At 41.9% G+C, this 18696-nt stretch overlaps 1 protein-coding gene across 3 annotated transcripts in view; it reads right to left on the bottom strand.

The window, feature by feature from the left end:
* Window positions 1-18696, bottom strand: part of LOC101167997 (sodium channel protein type 4 subunit alpha B) — a 256928-nt gene that overhangs the window by 105054 nt on the left and 133178 nt on the right. For all 3 annotated transcript variants that reach the window (XM_020712432.2, XM_020712431.2, XM_020712433.2), the window contains exons 15-16: window positions 13295-13415; window positions 11937-12175 (exon numbers count right to left, since the gene is read on the bottom strand). In XM_020712432.2, coding sequence (XP_020568091.1) covers window positions 11937-12175; window positions 13295-13415 — 360 coding nt within the window. The remainder of the gene's footprint in view (window positions 1-11936; window positions 12176-13294; window positions 13416-18696) is intronic.

Raw genomic sequence — 18696 nt, 5'->3', positions numbered from 1 at the left:
ATCACTGATGCCGACAATAAACCTCCATGAAAGTTCAAACGGCTCCTACTGTCAAGCATCACAATGATTGCATAAGAAGCTCATCTGTAATGCTTCAAGAAATAACTATGCTGTGCTGGCATGAGTACACCCAACACACAGCTAACACAGCACAGACTCACACGCAGGTATGAACAAAGACAGTCAGGTAAGGACACACACACACACACGGATTCACAAACAAACACACTGAGACACAAGAGCTAAATGAAGGGCAGAGTCCGCTACAGGGTAGGACATTTCAGACCAGGTTAGCTTCACACACAGGCACACATGTGTCACCTCCGATAAGTCCAACAAAAGTACACAAGTTCTTTAAAAGCCAACAGGAGTTCAGCGGCTTGGCTGCAGCACACTGACCCGCTACCTGAACACGAGCGCACGCTCGGCTTAGCAGGGAGCCTAACGCCACCCGACTGCTGAAGTTACGAGTGTGTCACCGTTAGCATGGCAGCCACCTTCACACAGCAGCCAAAGCTCCTTCATTTCCACCTTTCTTCAGCTTTACATTTTCATTTAGCGTTTCTATAGTTTTTGTTTCATTCTTGCTGTGAGTCTTTTACCCATCCTTGATGCTTTTCAGTCCATTTTCCTGGTTTTTGCCTGCCTTTGCACTGATGTGTCTCTCTCTGAGGACCCTGGAGCATTTTTCAAATTCAAATTATGACTGGATTTTTAGCCAGGTACCTTTGTTAAAGATTCATTCGAAGCCTTAGCGAGTTTCTATCATGTGTTTAATAACATCTTTTTTTGGTAATCTTTTCAAATAGAGGAAAAATAGGCTTTTATTTAGCCCAGCAACCAGTTCACCCAAAGTGTTCTGGTTAGTGATGTAGGACATTGGAGCGCCCCCGTCCCTCAGCGGAACTTTGATCTTTACAGGCCCCCCTGTCAGTCCACCTCTGCAGACCTCAGCAGCTCCACTCCGCCTCTCCGTGATGTGTTCCGTGTTTGTTCTGTGTGTCGCACCAGCCGCTCTTCTGCTTCTCATTTTGGACCAAGTGGATCCTCGATGTGACATGGGCTACGTGCCGGTTTCCCAGCCTGTGTGTGGGTTTGAAAGAGGAATCCTCCGCCTTGGTCTAAGTGGGTCTGTTTGGTGTGAGTGTGATGCTCGGATTTTGAAGTGCACACACACCCAGATGATCCTCTTATACGAGCTCGTTAACTCTGTAGTGCGCTGATTAGCTCCTCAACAATCATGCTGTTATTACTGACATCAGGAGAGGCTCTCAGGAAGAAGAAGAGGAGGAGGAGGATGTTCAGGGATGCCGGATCTACCTGGATACAGTCAGGGCAGTGTTCACCAGCGACAATATTGTTAAAAAACGGTTGTTCCAGTCTACTGTGTCATCAAGATATACACTTGTAATTTTCAAGATTCATGATAAGAATTAGCAATGGTGGACATAGAAATTTGTGTTTAAACGCCTATCAACAGTAAACAGCCAACAGTGCCATGTTTTAGGACTCTGACCTCACAGTGAGAAGGTCCTGACTCAAATCCCAGCTGGAACTTTTCTGTGTGGAGTATGAATGTTCTGCTCGTGCTTAGAACTTCACAGGTAATCAAAATCTTTATTTTGTCCCTTGGTTGGAATGTGAACTTTTGTGGTTGTGTGGCCCTGTGATGGAAATGTGACCTGTCCAGGGTGTACCTGCTTTTGCACAGAAACCCTCATTCCACAGTAGATGGGATAGGCTCCAGCAACATCATGAGCCCAGAAGGATTAAGCAAGTTTAGAAAATGGATGCATGAATGCATCTTAACAATCAAAGTTGAAAAGTTACAGCAGAGCTCACAGTAAAGTTAAAGAGTCAACATCACAGTGTTTCCACCCTTTAATTGTTGAATTGAGCGTATTTGATGTACAGCAGCCAAAAAAAAGGCGTGTCATTAAACAAACTTAAAGCTCAGCAGTTGCCATACATCTGGGTATGTAGAGTTTCTGCTCTGCGTTTTTACCGTCCACTGGGGGAGCAGTGGGCTAAAGTCACGATTTTAGAACCATGTGGTTAATAAACAACCAATCTAACCCCTTAATCCTGAATGCCAAGCAGAGAAGCATTACGTCCAACTTTTCAAGTCTCTGGGAATACCTGACTGGGGATTTGAGCCCACAACCACCCAGACACGGGTCTGACACCCAACCATTTGACCACTGAGTTTGTTTTGAATGTTGTGAGCAGATAGATGCATAAGTGCACGGATAAATATATAGATGGATGGAAAGATTGAGGGACGGATTGATGATAAATGCATAGATCAATGGATCAATTAACGGATGGATGGATGGATGGATGGATGGGGCGGCCGTGGTGCAGCGGTAGGGCAGTCGACCCATGATCGTAAGATTGCAGGTTCGATTCCCGCCTTGCACGCCCATGTGTCGAAGTGTCCTTGGGCAAGACACTGAACCCCACTTTGTCTCTGGTGGAGGTTGGCGCCAGTTGGCGCCAACCTCCACCAGTGTGGGCGCCAGTGTTTGGCAGCGGAGCCGCCGCCAGTGCGTGAATGTGTGTGTGAATGTGTGTGTGCATGGGTGAATGGGACTGTGACTGTAAAGCGCTTTGGGCCTTCGAAAGAAGGTAGAAAAGCGCTATCTATATAAGTATACACCATTTACCATTTACCATGGATGGCAGGTCTTTACTCCTCTGAATATGTTTGGGGTAAACTGATGAAGACTTCATAAATGAGTCTAGCTCTTCCTCATTAGTCAAAATTCTCGCCTGCGCATGAAAGCAAATAAAAAATGATGACATTGCACATTTCCTTACAGAGATGTAACAAATGATGAATCTCAATCATGTTTGAGCAATCAGACAAAAAGCTGCGTTGCATTCAGGTGCATGTGCAAGAATGAGGCAAATGAGAAACACTTAAAAAAGGCTACATAAAAAAACTCAAATCTGTTTGGACCAAGATGCTTCTTTTCTCCGAGATGTTGCACCAACAGGCATTTGACAGCGAATTAGATGATTTCCTCGTGGATCAAAGCGAAGGTATTGAGTGTTTACTTTTCTCCCTCAGAGTGGCACCGATTCCAGCGTGGCCTCTGGATCCTCAAACGCCTCAAAATCTTAACGGTGTGTGCAGAGTGCGTTGCTGACATCAGGCTGATGAAGTTTAACACAGGTCAGCTGTCAAAAGTGAGCAGCTGCTGCTGGCCTCAAACCAAAACAACAGTAAGCTGCTCATGCAGCACATTATGCAAAATCCTCTTCACAGATCAGTTTGGCACATCCCAGGTTGTTTTAGTGCATCTTCGTCTTTTCTTGACTCTGCCATCATCTGTGTGCAGATCTTAGGTTCTAGGAAGTAAACCCAAGACCCTAAAAACGTTATTATAATCCTTCTGGGGGGCTTCCTGGGTCTTAGGGGCTCACACCACAAGTCACTGTGTCAACGGACTCCTAAGATCTTCTGGTTCTTCCAATATTTTTCAGCACACAGGACTCCAGCAGTCTTTCAGCTGTTTCAACTGTCATGGAACCATGACAACAGAACCTTCAGCAGATTTCTACTTGCACTTTGGCTTTTTCACTTTTGGGTTTTGAATGGGAAATAGAAAAGCTTTTAATCCTATTAAACTGAATTTCCTTTTAGAAACCAAGAGGTTCAGCAAATGTTCAGCTAAATAGCTCATTCAGTCGAAAAATGCACACTCTTCAGGTAAATGCTTCAGATTGAAACACTCTCTCTCACAATTTTATCATTTCTAATTGTTTTAAAGACCCACTCAAAAAGTGTTATTGGTGTTTTTAACATGTTCTTCTGGCATTTTCTCATGACTGGGGACATATATAAAGAAAATTGAGTAAAACATTGCATTTCTGAGTTTTTTTTTAATCAAATCATTGTGAATCAGGAATAGACAAAAAATGCTGTATTTAAAAAATTGTATTTATGACGTAGAAAATACGCTTTTAGGGCCACAGTCTCCCTGCTCCATTCTGATCATCCACTGTCAGACAAATAGATCCATGAACGTCTTTGTTTTCCTCGTCTGACCTGGAATCTGGATCACAACTGGATGGCAGAAGAGCTCCAATATTGCTAACAATTTTTGTTGCACAGCTAATGTTAGGATAGGGGTGTTAAGGGCTGTAAGCTAGCGGGAGAGAGTGTTAACAGAGAGCTAAGTTATGGATGATAGGAAGAAAAGGTGGTGTTGCTTTGCACCAACAATCCCGTCCACAACTCAGAGTTGAATTTCGGATGAACTTCTGCTGCTCTACAGACAATATGCCCTAGAAAACCCTTTTTTTTCCCATTTTGTCTAAAAACTCCAAAATCAGAATTAAAAGACCACTGGGAACAAATCTGCAAAAGATTATCGGAGGGGGACTTTTTTTTTCGATTTTTATTATTTGCATTCTTAATTTTTCCAAATTCTCAATGCTCTGTAGGAACTGCATCAGTCTCTGCCGTTGCTTTTTTTTAGGAATTTGGGTTTTTTTTTCAGCTAATTTTTGCCTCCAGCAGCTCACTTAGCAGCTTTTGCAATTAAAAATAGGGTTTTGCATGAATTGTCTTTCTTTACCTTTTTGTCTGTGTTCAACCTTTTAAGATAACTTAGCATTGTTGGAATAATTTGAAAGGTTATTAAGTGCTTCTGATTTGAATCGTTTTATGTTCTATAACCATGCTATCACGATGTCAGCATTCAGATGCTCTTTTGCAGAGTTTTTGTTTAAATCTGACTTTGAGACTGTTTCTTTGAAGTTTATCCTCACAAACAATTCATTTCTGCAGAAAAAAACATCTCACATGCAGTGACCAAAGTTCTTGGGGAAGCAAGAACATTTGTGTGTGTGTGTGTGTGTGTGTGTGTGTGTGTGTGTGTGTGTGTGTGTGTGTGCGTGTGTGTGTGTGTGTGCGTGTGCCGCCGGCTCACTAACACACACACAGGATGTAGACCATAAGCACTCCCTAATAACAGTAACATCAGCAGAGGCATGTTGAGTGTGTGAAAGACACGTGATTATGTTGGTCACAAGCAGTCAGATGTAATGAGCAAGCAGCAGCACACACTGCCGCACACAAACACACAATGACTGGCGGCTTTCTGCTGGTGGAGCAGTCACAGCAGAAAAGATTAAGATGAAGAGCTTATTAGAGGCCGTATTTTTTTTAATTCGCAGCAGTTTTGACAGGAACTTTGAAAGGAACTACTTTCTGTATCTGCAGGAGCAGAGGTGGGATCAGGTTTCTGCTGGTAAATGATAAAGTTGGGACAGAAGAACCAGAAAAGACCTAAAGAGCGTTCAAACGTGACAGACTTTTTCCATCAGTTCATCTGTGTTCTTTCTAAACCGGATTTAAACTGCATCATCAGCAGAGCCGGGATCTAAACACAGCAGGTCTACAATCAAATGATGACAAAAAACTTCAAGAGTTAGATAATCAAATCAAAATTCATATCATCATGGGACCAAGGTTCTCTAAACTTGGCTTGACAGTTGCTGAAACCAGACCGTGTTGCCAGGTGTACCCCTGCTGGTCTACAAGCCTCCTTCCTGAACAGCAGCTGGTCTGTGACCCACCATGAAGGAATGAAGGTCTGCGGCACAGCTGCCTCACAACATTCTGAAGAGGAGAAACCCAACTCTTCTGCAGATTTACATCCTCCCAAACACCCCAAAACCCAAATCACCTGAGTGTCTGTTCCTCAAAAAACAAATCATTTCATTCGGGAAGTTTAGCAATCACAAAGTAATTGTAGTCTCAGAGGATATGTGTTATCTCTGAGATTTTAGACTTGATTGTGGATTATTATTTATTTGGTCACACTGCAGTGAATTTTCTGCCTTAAGAACTGATTAAAAAAAAAACTTTAAATCTTTCCAGATAATCAAAATGAGCAAATGAAACCTTAGAAAGTCCCCTGGCCAGTCCAGTCGAGCGTCAAGAAGCTCTGTTCCATAAACCTGTGTATTTCAAAATCATCTTTCGATCTATTGTTGAAGTGTTCCCAGTGGTCTTTTAACTGTGATTTTGTAATTTTTTAGCCAAAATCAATAAACCTGTGTCATTTTCTAGGACATAGTTTCTGCAGAGCAGCAGGAGTTCATTAGAAAAGTTGTGGGCAGGACTGTTGGAGTGGAGTGACCTCGTCCTCCTTCCCCCTCCCCATTGGTGAGAACTGAGAGCAGAGAGCTTGTGGCCCCCCAGCATATTTTCTATGTAGAAAATATGTTCTTTTTCTATTAGTATTTATTTGTCTGTTCCTGATTTACAAATTGGACAAAGCAATACCTACTTTTCTTTATAAATGTCCTCCATCATCAGAAAAATGCCACAAGAACTTGTTACAAACACCAAGAACAACACCATTTTTATTGGAGTGGGTCTTTAAGCTCCCACCACAGTTGGTCCAAATGAGTTAGTATCATTTAAGTAACATCCTCCTGCAAGAACCGAGGACCCCTAGGGAGACCCGCTCCAGGATTCAGGCAGACACCCACCCACCCCACGTGAAGTCCAGTAGAGAGTAAGGCAGCCCCCCGCATCGCAGATTGATTCTCTTCCCAATACGATAATGAGTTGTCATGTGAGGACGGAGGGCAGTTCAGGGCCAGCTTCCTGACTGAAAAAAAAAAGTCCCCCAGCCCCCCAGCCCAAGGGCCCCATCAAAAGGAGAGCCAACCCCCCACGACCCACCTTTGAAATGAATGAAGAAATCGTTTTTCCAACAAAAATGTTAGCAAAACAAGCACACAGCAGGTCAGGGGCTGCTCTGGCTCATGCACGACAGCCTGAAAGCCTGTGCTGACGGTGTGGTAGAGATGTGCACATGTGCAGTATGGACAGAGCTGAACGGCGAGTGAGAGCATCAGCTGACACGGACTCCATCAGCACGCTGTGTCCTGACATGATCCTCACACACCAGCTTACATAACGCTCACGCTCTCTGTTGAAATGGAAAGTAAACATCTGCAAGGATTACAGCTTTGATCTCGAGAAAACTCCCGACTGCAGCGTGATCGCCACCGTCTGCACCCAACTCCTTCAGACTAAACTAAAAGAAGGCCTAAAATAACATTTTTTGTACCCACTGAAGCTTTTTTTGTTTGCATTTTATTCAGCGTTCAGGAAATTTATTCCTCGGGCAAATTTTGACCTAAAGCTACTTCAATTCATTCAGCAAGCTTCTCCTAAATTGGCAAAGACACAGATGTCTGCCACAGGATAATAGGAGGATGTACAAGAGGCATCGTTACATTTGAAGAACAAGTGACATGTCCAGAATTTGTCACAGGTGTGAAAGATTTGGAGTTCAATTATATGTGGAAGACCGTCCATAATTCTGTTGTGCTGCACTGTAGTTCTAAATCTTTATTCACCAAATTTAAATTTGATTTAAAATTGGAGATTTATAATAGAAATGTTAACAATTTCTCATGTTTTACTTTTCTAATGAGAAATAAATCTAAAGCAAAAGTTTAGTATTAAAACGAGTTTATCATTAAAGCTTTTAATTTCTTTTTTTGCAACATTTATTAAAGTTATTTTTCTTGTAAAGTAGGCAAGTCTCTAAATATCTTGTTGTTCACCTTTTGGCATTTCCCTTCAGGGCTTGCCATAGGGTCCCTGATTCCCACATTTGATTTAACAGAGATTTTTAAGATAGATGCCATTCTTGACACAAGGCAAGTGTATTTAGGCTGGGGACCGGCACAGGGAGGACCAGACCTTGTGGATACACAGTTAGGCAGTAGAGCGAAGGGTGTTGTCCAAGAACGCATGAAGGACTTGTAGTTTCTGAAGTCACTTCTGATAAGGGGAAACATGACTTTTAGTCTGCAGACTGCATTCAGTGTTAAGCAAAAGATGAGGTGAAGCTTTTTCCCCTGGGAATTGAACCCTGGTTTCCAATGCCCTGGTCCTACACACAGCCAACTGAACCATCCAGCTACTAGACCTCTACATGTCTTGTAAAATGTCTCTGTTCTGTTCATCTCAGTCTGTGAATTTCTTAGGCAAATTCATGTTAATTCATATAAACAGGAAACACTCATCAAGTCAGAAACCGTGTGCTCTTTTAAAGCTGAGTAGTTCGGCAACCTTACAGACAATATAATGTCTTTTAAACTGTCAAGGTTTCAGCAAACATTGAGTTCTTTAGTTTGTGCTCAGCTTGGAAAAATATCTTGACATCTTTAAACAATTTTCATTAGAGGTTCATGACCATTTCTCAATTGAAATCTTGGGGTTAATTAAATCTAAAGGCCCGTACACCCCGGGACGAATATTCGCCATCCGTTATTCGCCAGCGTTTTTTCAACACGTTTCACACCCAGGCGATTTTCGCTGACGGTGAGCCGAGCGAACATGCAGTTTCATTCCCTGACATTAGATGGCGCTTAATGTAAAACAGAAATACGCCCTGTGCACAAGGTGGTGCTGCGCAACTTTACGCTTCTTAAAGTCGCTTTTCACTCAGAAGAAGAGAGCAAGTATTTACACGCTTGTCAGAATAATACAAAGAAAACATGAATATTTCCAGCACCAGTAGCTCGATTTTGGGTACATCACATAGTTACGAGAAGAGAAGAACATGGGGAGTTTTATCGACTGGTACAAGAGCTGAAAATGTATCATGAGCGTTTTCGGTGATATTTTAGAATGTCCGTCAGTGAGTGCATTTTCTTCATCTTATTTCTTCGCGGCAGTGTAGACGCTACTTGGCGTATATCTTCTTCGCCGTGACGTATGTGTGCTCAGCAAGACAGTTTTGTGTTTGAGCGCCCCCAAGTTGTGTTTTACTGTAACTTCAGAAGCTCCAGACACGTGTGCAAAAGCGCCATTCTCATTGGTCGTATAGTTTTTGACGTGGTGCGTCAAACCAAAAAAACGAACCAGAGCCGTTTTTAAAAAAATTGACGCTTTTACGCGTGGTGTTTTTCGCGTCGGTGTGCACACTCACATTGGTGCCCTTTGTTTAGTAATGAGGTGCTAAACGTCGGCGAATACTGCGCGCGAAATTCGTCTCGGTGTGTGCGGGCCTCAACAGGGATTCTGGCAGGTAACTAGATCATTAGACCAGCCACAGAAAACATACAGGTATCTAGTTCAGTAAACCATTTAAACTGAACGTTCACTTTGGCAACTACAGTAGAGAAAATAAGTATTTAATACATATTTCAATCAGAAGTGGCCTCCTGACAAAATTTCCACCACATGTCGCTAAACCATCCTTCCATCCATTTTTTTAACCCATCCAGCCTTTGGAGGTTACCTGGCTGGCCTAACCTGGCTACTGTTGGGTGATGGCAGGGTGCACTCTGAACAGGTTGCCAGCCTGTAGCAGGGCACACAAGCTCTCCCACACACACTTACATCCACAAATGGGGACAATTGAGGGTAATCAATCAATCTATGAAGTATGTTTTTAGACTGTGGAAGGAAACCGGAGTACCTGGAGAAAAACCCACACATGCACGGGTAGAACAAGCAAATTCCACACAGAGCGGTCCCAGTCGGAATTTGAATTAGGACCTTCTCACTGAGTCACCATGAATAAGATGAAATGACTCAGGAAATAATTATTAAATACAAAAGATAAGCAGGGAAAATGGCAAAGAAAGCCAGGATATCAGCAGAAAACTGTCTGTATTGAGAAAGAAATCATGCCACTTATCAGTGCTAACTGATATCAGCTGCACTTGTTCTAACTTTGCAGAACTCATGATTGGTAAGATCAAAAACTTTTCCCAGTATCCCTATAGTCTTATTGATGGGAATGGGGATGGTTAAAGGTGCATTTTCTAGAATGCTGAATATTTCTGTGAGCACTGTGGGGGCTATTATTCAAACATGGAAATGTGCTCCTCATTACATCTGGTGTCCTGGAGTCTGGTGACGCTGTCATCCAGCCTCAGTCAGTCACACTGGAACCCTTCACTGTATATGAGAACCTGACAGAATGGCTCCGCCCCTTTAGTGTTCCAAACAGGAAGAACCCACTGGTTCCAAAAAGCCAGCGGGTTCTTCTTGAGAGAAATAAACAACGGTTAGTCAGTCATTCTATTGGTCAGAATAACTATTCTGGATCTAATACCTTTTTAAACATGTTCTTGATAATCGTCTTTTTTTCTTAAATTTTTTTCTGTAGTGAAAGATATTCAAGTCATAAACTAACCAATCAGATGGCTCAATAAAAGTAGGTGGTGCCTGCTTTCCCCACGTCAAACGTTTAAAGCATTTCATTGACAGATTCTACGGAGCCAGCTTTCAGGGGAAGGGGTGTGGTCTTCTAACAAGCTCACTTCTGATTGTTGAGGTTGCCATAGAAACGATGACTCAGACCGGCTCGGACCAGTCCCTGCTAACTGACTACGTCTGGCTCCAACATGGCAACGTCTTTCTTACGAAAAAATGCTGGTTGAATTGATCCTTTTTGTTGAAGCTGGGAGAACATCATTTTGAATAGATGACATCACACTCACTCAGTCCAGTTCTCAGTCCAACAGTACAGCACAGAACGCCACAGCATGAAATGGCAAAACCCCAAATTAGTGTAGAGAAAAAGTGTGCAGGAGAGAGTAGGGCTTATTGGAATGCAGTTTCAATGGTTCCCAAACACAGCTGTGACTAAAGCCCACCACTCCCTGAAGGAAGAAGTACAAGTGGAAAACAACTTTCAGACACCCAGACAACTCATGAGACTTTCCTTTAAACTTTAAGTCCAGCAAAAAAAACGACCAACCATCCATCCATCTATCATTTTTTGGGGTCACGGGGTTCCCAGGGCCAGTCCTGGTTACTGTTGGCAGGGTACACCCTGGACAGGTTGCCAGTCCATCATAGGGCAGCAAATATCCTGAAAGTCCTAAACATTAAAGCTTCTAGATTTCTCCAGTTTCCAGTTGTGCTGGATCATCTTCAGAGGAAAACTTCATCTGTTAGTATTCACAATTTTTTTTCTCTGTATTATCTAACTTTGTTTAGGTCAAATACTGTACATATCTTAACCATTTGACACTGGAAATGTCACCGGTGACCCTTAAATAAAACATACCGGATCTCTTCAATCACTGTGAATAAGCTGATTCTGATGCAGACAAAAGCGCCTTTTCACATCCCTGCTCTTCTCTGCTTTAGAATCTGCTGGAATTATGTTAATTGTATAAACAATTGGTAATGGTGACTAAAGTTAGTGAACACTGGAGAGAAAGCTCAGACGTTAAAGGGTTAAGAGGACCAACTGCTCTCGGAAAAACAAAGAAGCATGATCCCCTCATCACATATCTAAAAGAAACCAACAGCTGCAGGTTTCTACTCTTTATTAGCATCTCTTTTCAGCTTCCAGCAGCCTGAGCTGAAAACACCTGACGTCCACACAACCACAAGTGTCTTTGGGGTCTTTCACACCTGAGGTGAACCGATTACCATACAAACAGAACAAACAGCACAGTTAGTCACAGAGGTCTAAAAGCTACCCGACCTGTTTCTGTCAGCTCTAATAGTCCAACTCTCTTTTCTTTTTCCACCAAACACAGTTTCCCTCTCTGTATCAACAGGTTTTCAAGTTTTAAAGTGGTGTCACATGTCCAGAGGTGGTTTCCAAATGGGTCTTGTTGTTTTTTCACCTTTGCATAGCAACTTGCTTCAGGTTTGTTTGCTGAATGAGCTTTTTGGGGGACATTCCTTCACTCTGTTTAAGGAAAAGTTTCAAAAAAAACTCTCAGAGAAAAGAATCACTGAATCACCAAAACAGAAACTGGACCCTCCACTACATTATTATTTCCCTAAACGTTTGAATGCCTAAGAAAGGGGCTCAGCCTCCACGCATACACGAGCACAGACCTCACAACAAACTCAGATGTGAAAACTGGAGCCAGTGGAACAGTCCAGACAGGAACAAACCGCCATGCTAACTAACCCTTACCAGGTTTCCGATGGTGAGCATGCCGTTGAATTCTTCCGTCATGGGGTAGTGCTCCATGGCCATGAAGAGCGTGTTCAGCACAATGCACACTGTGATGGCCAGGTCCAGGAAGGGGTCCGTCACCATGATCTTCACTAGCTGCTTCAGCCTCAGCCAGCAGGGGGAGCACTCCCACACCAGGTACTGGTGAGCAAAAACATACCAGCAGGGGTGGCATTTCTTATGTGACTCCTCCAGCTCTGCAGGTCAATAGGAAAATAGGACAAAGAAAACGACAGTGATTTCAGAGGCTGAGGGATGAATGACAACAAATGAAGGTCAAATGAAAACTTGGAACAAACAAATGTGCGTTTGTTGAAAACACAGTTTCATTGGAGAACACGCTGCCTGATCCCCATCTCCATTTTCCATCTCTGATGTTTTTATGTCTCAAACTTTACTATCTCAACTGAAATGAACTCAAAAGGATTGCTTCAAGAATCTCCCACTAATACAGTTGTAAACACCCATTAAGAGTCACATTTTCTAAACCTGCACAATTCCCATTTGGGGATGGATGGATTATAAACGAGTACTAAATTTTAGCAACTCAAAAATGAGACAGGTCTGTACTGTATATTCAATAAAGATTATTGAAGGCACTGTATACTTTGCTTTCTAAAAGTCTGTTTCTTTAGGAGCAACAACTGCTGAGTGAAGATGAAGTGACTCAGCGCAGCTTCAACGCACGAGTTTGAACAGCTGTTCTCATGAGGACATTCAATCATCTTCAGTTCATTTGAATAACCTCATAAAAGCTTAACTTCATCTTGCGTTTAACTTAGTTTGCGGACTAAAAATCAAGTTTCCCCATATCAGAACTGACTTCTTACACTTCATAAACTACAAGACCCAGAAGGCATTGTGTTGCTATCAGAGGAAGTCCTCACAACACATTAAATACAAGCACATAAATAAAGTGGACAGATTTGCACAAACGTTGGTCAAAATCTGAACAGATGAATATTCTCAGCCTAAACTTGACCTCAATGACGCTCTGCTCCTTTTTCTTCCTTCATCGTGTTTCAGTGTCCCTTTTCTGCCTGTTTCACACACAAACAAATCCAGTGTTTCCCACACACACGTTTCACTTATCTGACAAACTCAATAATAATGTGTGGGTGAAGGTCTGTGTTTTAACACCGTCACATGAGATTTGTGCATATCAGGTAAAAATTAAAGCTCTAAAAACTGGTTTAATTCCTTCAGGTGCACAGTGGCATTTTTCTATTGTGGAATTTCCCCTTGGTTGAGTTGAGACTGAAGAACCTGCAGGCTGGACTGCTGCTTGAAGGAGAAAGTAAACAATCAGCGTTTACCTTCCATGGCATCTGTGAGGTAGCTGGTTGCGCTCGGTGCTCTTCCTCGCCTTTCCGAGCCGTTTGTGGATGAAGGCCGAGGCAGCAGCATGGTACTGAGCTCTGTGGTGGACGTGGGGACCTGAGAGATGGAGCAGGGAAGGAAGGGGAGTTGGTGGAGGAGTCAAACCTGCAACAGCTTTCCTTTCCTCATGGAACACGGGTCAAACCCGTCCCTGTCATTTAGTTGTGAGCATTTCCCCCATCACCGGGGCAACAGAAGCCGATCCTGCCCGCTGTTTGGTGATTCAGAGGCATGATGGAGCAGCAGCTCTGATTGTATCTGCAGCTTTGTCATTTTCACTTAAACAAACAGCTGCAGGATTTTCATAGATCACATCAAACAACCATGCAAAACAGGCACTCCTCTATAAAACTTGATAAAAAAAATTGAATATTGTTATTATTGCTTTCTAGTTTTTTTCATGTTTATTTTTGTGAAGTGAAATAAAAAATAGATTGGTAACTTTGAAACTTTAGAAGAAAACTTCAGTTCTTGAAGAGATGATTCAGAATCACCAAGTCATGAATTCTGCTTTTAATCTGTAATGTAACTTTTTCTAGTTGACCATTTTTTCTGATCTTGTTTTAACAATGAAATTCCACAAACATGACAGCATGAATGAAAAACACCCAGAAGAAAGTGTTTTTTCTTCATAAGGCTGAAGTGGAAAATTTAATCAAATTTCCTTTTTTGTAAAATATGATTAAATAAAAAAAATGTCGGCCTTCCTTTTTTGATTCTATTTTATTTTTTAATTAAATTTCATGTCAATTATTTTTGGATCTTGTATTTAGGGTTAAGGTAATTGGGCTTAGTAGAAGTAGAGCGAAACAATCATCTCTCCATCTGCTTGGCTGATCTTTCTCGCTGTTTTTGGTGCAGCTGCTTGAGGGAACCTCGGTTGTGAATCAGCGCTTCATAAATAAACTGAAATGAACTTTTCCAGCTGATAACTACATGTTTGTACTTGGAAATGAATTTAAAAAATCACTGCTTTGGTATCAAGTTTATTAAAGTGAAACCGATTTTTTGATCAAGGTCTGTGGGTGTGAGTTGTCCTCAGCTGTTGGTCAGACGCTTGCAAAGCTGAAACCACGCCGAGGTCCCCTGTGAGTTTTAGATTTCTGTGCAACAAAGAACCTGCGTGAACCCGGTTTGCCCAGGTGCGGTTGCATAACAGTTCCTGGTAACTGTCCCTCCGCTGAGACATGACGGATGGGCCTGAAGGTTGCCGCCCCCAAAACGCCTACATACTGCTTGTGTGTTTGGCTGGAAAGCACCAGGAAAACACACGGGTGTGCACGCTCTAACAGCAGCCACCCGGGTGCTGATTCTGCTGCTGTGGGTTGCCATGGGGACATTTCCGTGGCAATAAAGAGCGCTCCCTCTGCCTCCCACTCGCGTCTGCATCAGTCTCAGCAGGTCTGCGCGCCTCGAGAATAAGAGGAGGCAAAAATACTTTGTGTCAAAACATGAAACTATAAACTGACCCCACACCAGCCGTGCACTCCAACGCACGCCCTGCGGTTTCAATTCACTTCCTCCCATTTATCTGGAAACTTTTCAACTGTGTTTGAACTTTCAGTCTTTTAGTTGTCACAGCAGTGATTAGTTGAAGAAAATAGGTCTGAGTATAAGGTACACAGCAGTTCTGAAACGTCCATCTGGAGCAAATGTCTGCAGACTCTTCAGAACAGCAGGTTTTCACCTCTATGTGAGGAGATCAGCTGTGCACCGATAACCCAACACCCCAGCAGGACGCTGCACTCATAGGTCTGCCTTGAGTTCCTTAATGTTTACAACAGACACCTGAAAGGCGAGTTTTTTCAAGTCTGTGGTGAAGCGAGGCTCTGTACCTTCTGGTCAATCTATCTCCCCACCATCCCCTAAGTATGATCATAAGAAGTGATTGTTAATAATCTATTGAGATTATGAATATAGAAGGTGGAAATGAGAGTTCAGTGTGGTAAAGGTTAAGATGTCAACTTTAGCTGTTTGAAAGAAGTTTGAAAAAGGGCTTTCACTAATCCTTGAGAAGAGCATTTGGATATTCAGTGAGAATGCCATCTTGATGACTTAAATTCTCACTCTGATCTCTTTTGATCTATTTTCAAAGTGTTCCAAGTGGTCTTTAATTATGATTATGCTGTTTATGGGCAAAATAAAAACAAACGTCACTTTCTAGGACTTAGTTTCTGCAGAGCGGCAGGAGTTTATTAGAAATTCACCTCTGAGTTTGTTAGTGTGGAGCAACCCCGCCCCCCTACCCCTCCCCATTGCTGAGCGGAGCAGGGAGCTTGTGCCCGCCCAGCGTATTTTCTACGCAACAAATAAAGATATTTGATATTCGTCTGATCCTCTTTTTCAACTATTTGGATTAGGAAATACTAAAAAATTCAATTTTAAGCTCAACATTCTTTATCTATGTCCACCATCATCAGAAAAATGCCACAAGAACTTGTTAAAAACACCAAAACCACCATTTTCATCTGTGTGGGTCTTTAAAGTAGAATGTTAGGGGCCTTACAGACACACAGGGATGGTTGTTCTGGGAACCTCCTCATTGTGCCCCTATATGATGGACGCATAAGTGAATGAAGAGCTGTCCAGCAGATCTTTCTGCACATTCTGCATCACCAGTCATGGTGCAAACCACACATCAAACCAAATAGCTGAGATGTTAAGTTACTGGTGCACTGTTGAGCCTCTATCATGGATGTGGAAAGCTGCTGTTGTGAAGAGTCCCCAGGCATTTGCTCCGGCTAGACATTTTCAATCTCATTTAATTCAATCGATCTAATCTAATTTAACTAATTTCTCAAAATGCTTTTACCATTGTTGTCCATTTTTAATTCAGGATGAAGCTTTGTGTGAGAGCCAGAGCTCATGTCGTCTACGCCGGTGCTCTCCAACCTTTTTCAGGCCACAGGGTGGTTTAATGTCCCACAATTTTTTCATGGATCGGTCTGACGGGGGCCGAAGTTTGCATTTAAAAAGCTCATTTTAAAATTAAAATGCTCCTTCAAGAAATTTAGTTTAAAAATAATATAACAACATTAGTAGATTTTTATTTTTTACAGATCACAAAGAATCAATGAAACAAAATTGTTGATTTGTAGACGTTGTTTCTGATTTGTAAATAATTGAATTAAAGCAAAATTAGATTTTATTTTTTAGAACGTCTTTATAACACAGAGAACTGACACCAGTCTAAGTTTCAGGGCAAAAAGATTCATCATATTTAGTTTTTCCATAAATCCTGATTTGTTGTTTATTTTTTAACAAAAAAATAACAATGACATCCAGAGGAACATTTTCTGTAAAATGTTTGCCGCTGGTTTAAACTTAAACTTTGGGATGAAAATGTTCCCTTTTACGTAGAAGTGGATGCTTACAACTTGACGCTAACTTTAACCATGTCTAACTTTTAATGATGGATAAATAAAGCAAAATAAAATGACACAACCGTTGTAATATTGGTATTTTCTAAATATAATAACACAAATCCACTGTCTTTGCAACTTCACTATCTGCAAATGTGATATATGCAGAGTAGCTTCTGATAGGTGGCTCAATAAATCCATATTTGAAGCAAAATTCCTATTTTTTTCTGTAAACAGCAGCTTTATTTTTTTATTTGAAGTCAAATGTTCTTTTTCGGTTTCACTGGCTCTTTTCTCCCTAAAGGAACTTTCCAAATACAGTTTTGTTGTTCGTTTTTTTATTGGCTTTTTAGCTTCGGATTACTAATTTAGCGGTCCGAGTAGCTGCTTAAAGTCATGTGACACGTCAAGACAGACAGATGTGAAGAACAGAATCCAGTATTTTTCCAAAATAAAACTTCCTTTAGTATCAGAAAAAAACAAGTTTGTTCATTTCTCGTGAATGTCGGTAAGGGTCAGATTTTGCCCAGCCTGCAGTCTTTTGGATTAGTCACAACCTAATAGCAGCAATCCAAATCTCAGGATCATTTGTGGTTAGGTCGCAGCAACATTTCTTCAGTAGGTGCTTGTTATGTAAGGCAGACTAGAATGGCCATATCTGGTAATCTTCACCCGCGGCCGTGGTGCAGCGGTAGCGCAGTCGACCTCTGTCCAGCAGGTTTGATTCCCCCCATGTGTCCTTGGGCAAGACACTGAACCCTACATTGCTCCTGGTGGAAGGTTAGCACCAGTGTTCAGCATCCATGTGTGAATGGGAGAATGGGACTGTGACTGTAAAGCACTTTAGGCCTTTGAGGAGTGTACCCCATTTACCCTTTGATAACTTCATAATGCAATATCTGGGGGGGGAATTGTTTTTATAAAGCATTATCACTGATAGCACATTTTATTTAGACAATATTCTAAACTAAGGGTGCTATCAGACTGGAAACGTCTGTTGGTCTAGACCCAGTCCACTTAATTTGGTTCTGATTGAGTCCTAAACCTGTTCCAGACTAAAGCCTGTAAAAAAAAACATGTGACTAAAGATCTCTTCACTCACTTCAATTTCATGGTCCAAGTGGACAGTGACAATAACGGCATATTTTATCTCATCTTATCTTATTGGTTATGAGTTACGAGGACAGAGCAAACAACTATTAGATTATTCAAACTTTGTATTTCGCTCACAAGTTTTGGATGTCTGTAATAAACGTCAGGCTCAACACTTGGTTTTTTTGGTCCGGTGGAATCATGATGCAGGGCAGTTACTGACACAAAGACAGCTAAGAAGGTACACCGATGAGTGTTTATGACATAGATTGCCTGGAAAACAGGGAGAAGAATGTGTGTCATGCTAAAAGAGTCTGCATTCATCCAACCACATTTAGATTGAGTTGTTCTGATTTATATTTGGACAGATTTGTCCACGGCTCAACCGTTGTTACATTACTACTCTGTTTTCGTTGGGTACGGTGCCCGTTTTGGTCCAGTTGTTGCACCCCAGTCTGAGGAAACTCAGAGCGAATGGAAGCTCAGTCCGATTGGAAACGAACCAAGAACACCTCAAAAGATGGGTCAGAGAGCGGTTCCCAGACCAGAGTCCGCTTGGGTGTATTCAGACTGAAAAATTGTTACGGTTTGTCTGAGGAAACAAACTTTGGTTCACTTTAAGTGAACCAAATGTGTCCAGCTTGAATACACCCTAAATCTATAAGTGTTGGTTTGCTACAGATTTTTAATTAAAGTCAATTTGTCCATCCAACCGATGTCGGAGCTAGTCAGCAGTATTTCTTTAGTACAGTCATGTTTTCTAAAACCAAAGACCCACATAGACAAGTGTAGGTCTAAATGACCAAACTATTCCAAAGACAGAAGTCAATCACCCATCTTATCTGTGATTCAGCTGCTCTACAGTCACTCTTTGAGAACTTTTT

This window comes from Oryzias latipes, chromosome 20 (genome assembly GCF_002234675.1).
Source record: "Oryzias latipes chromosome 20, ASM223467v1".
Classification (NCBI taxonomy): Eukaryota; Metazoa; Chordata; class Actinopteri; order Beloniformes; family Adrianichthyidae; genus Oryzias; species Oryzias latipes.
Note: the sequence above shows the minus strand (reverse complement) of the source record. Positions and strands in the feature narration are given on the sequence as shown.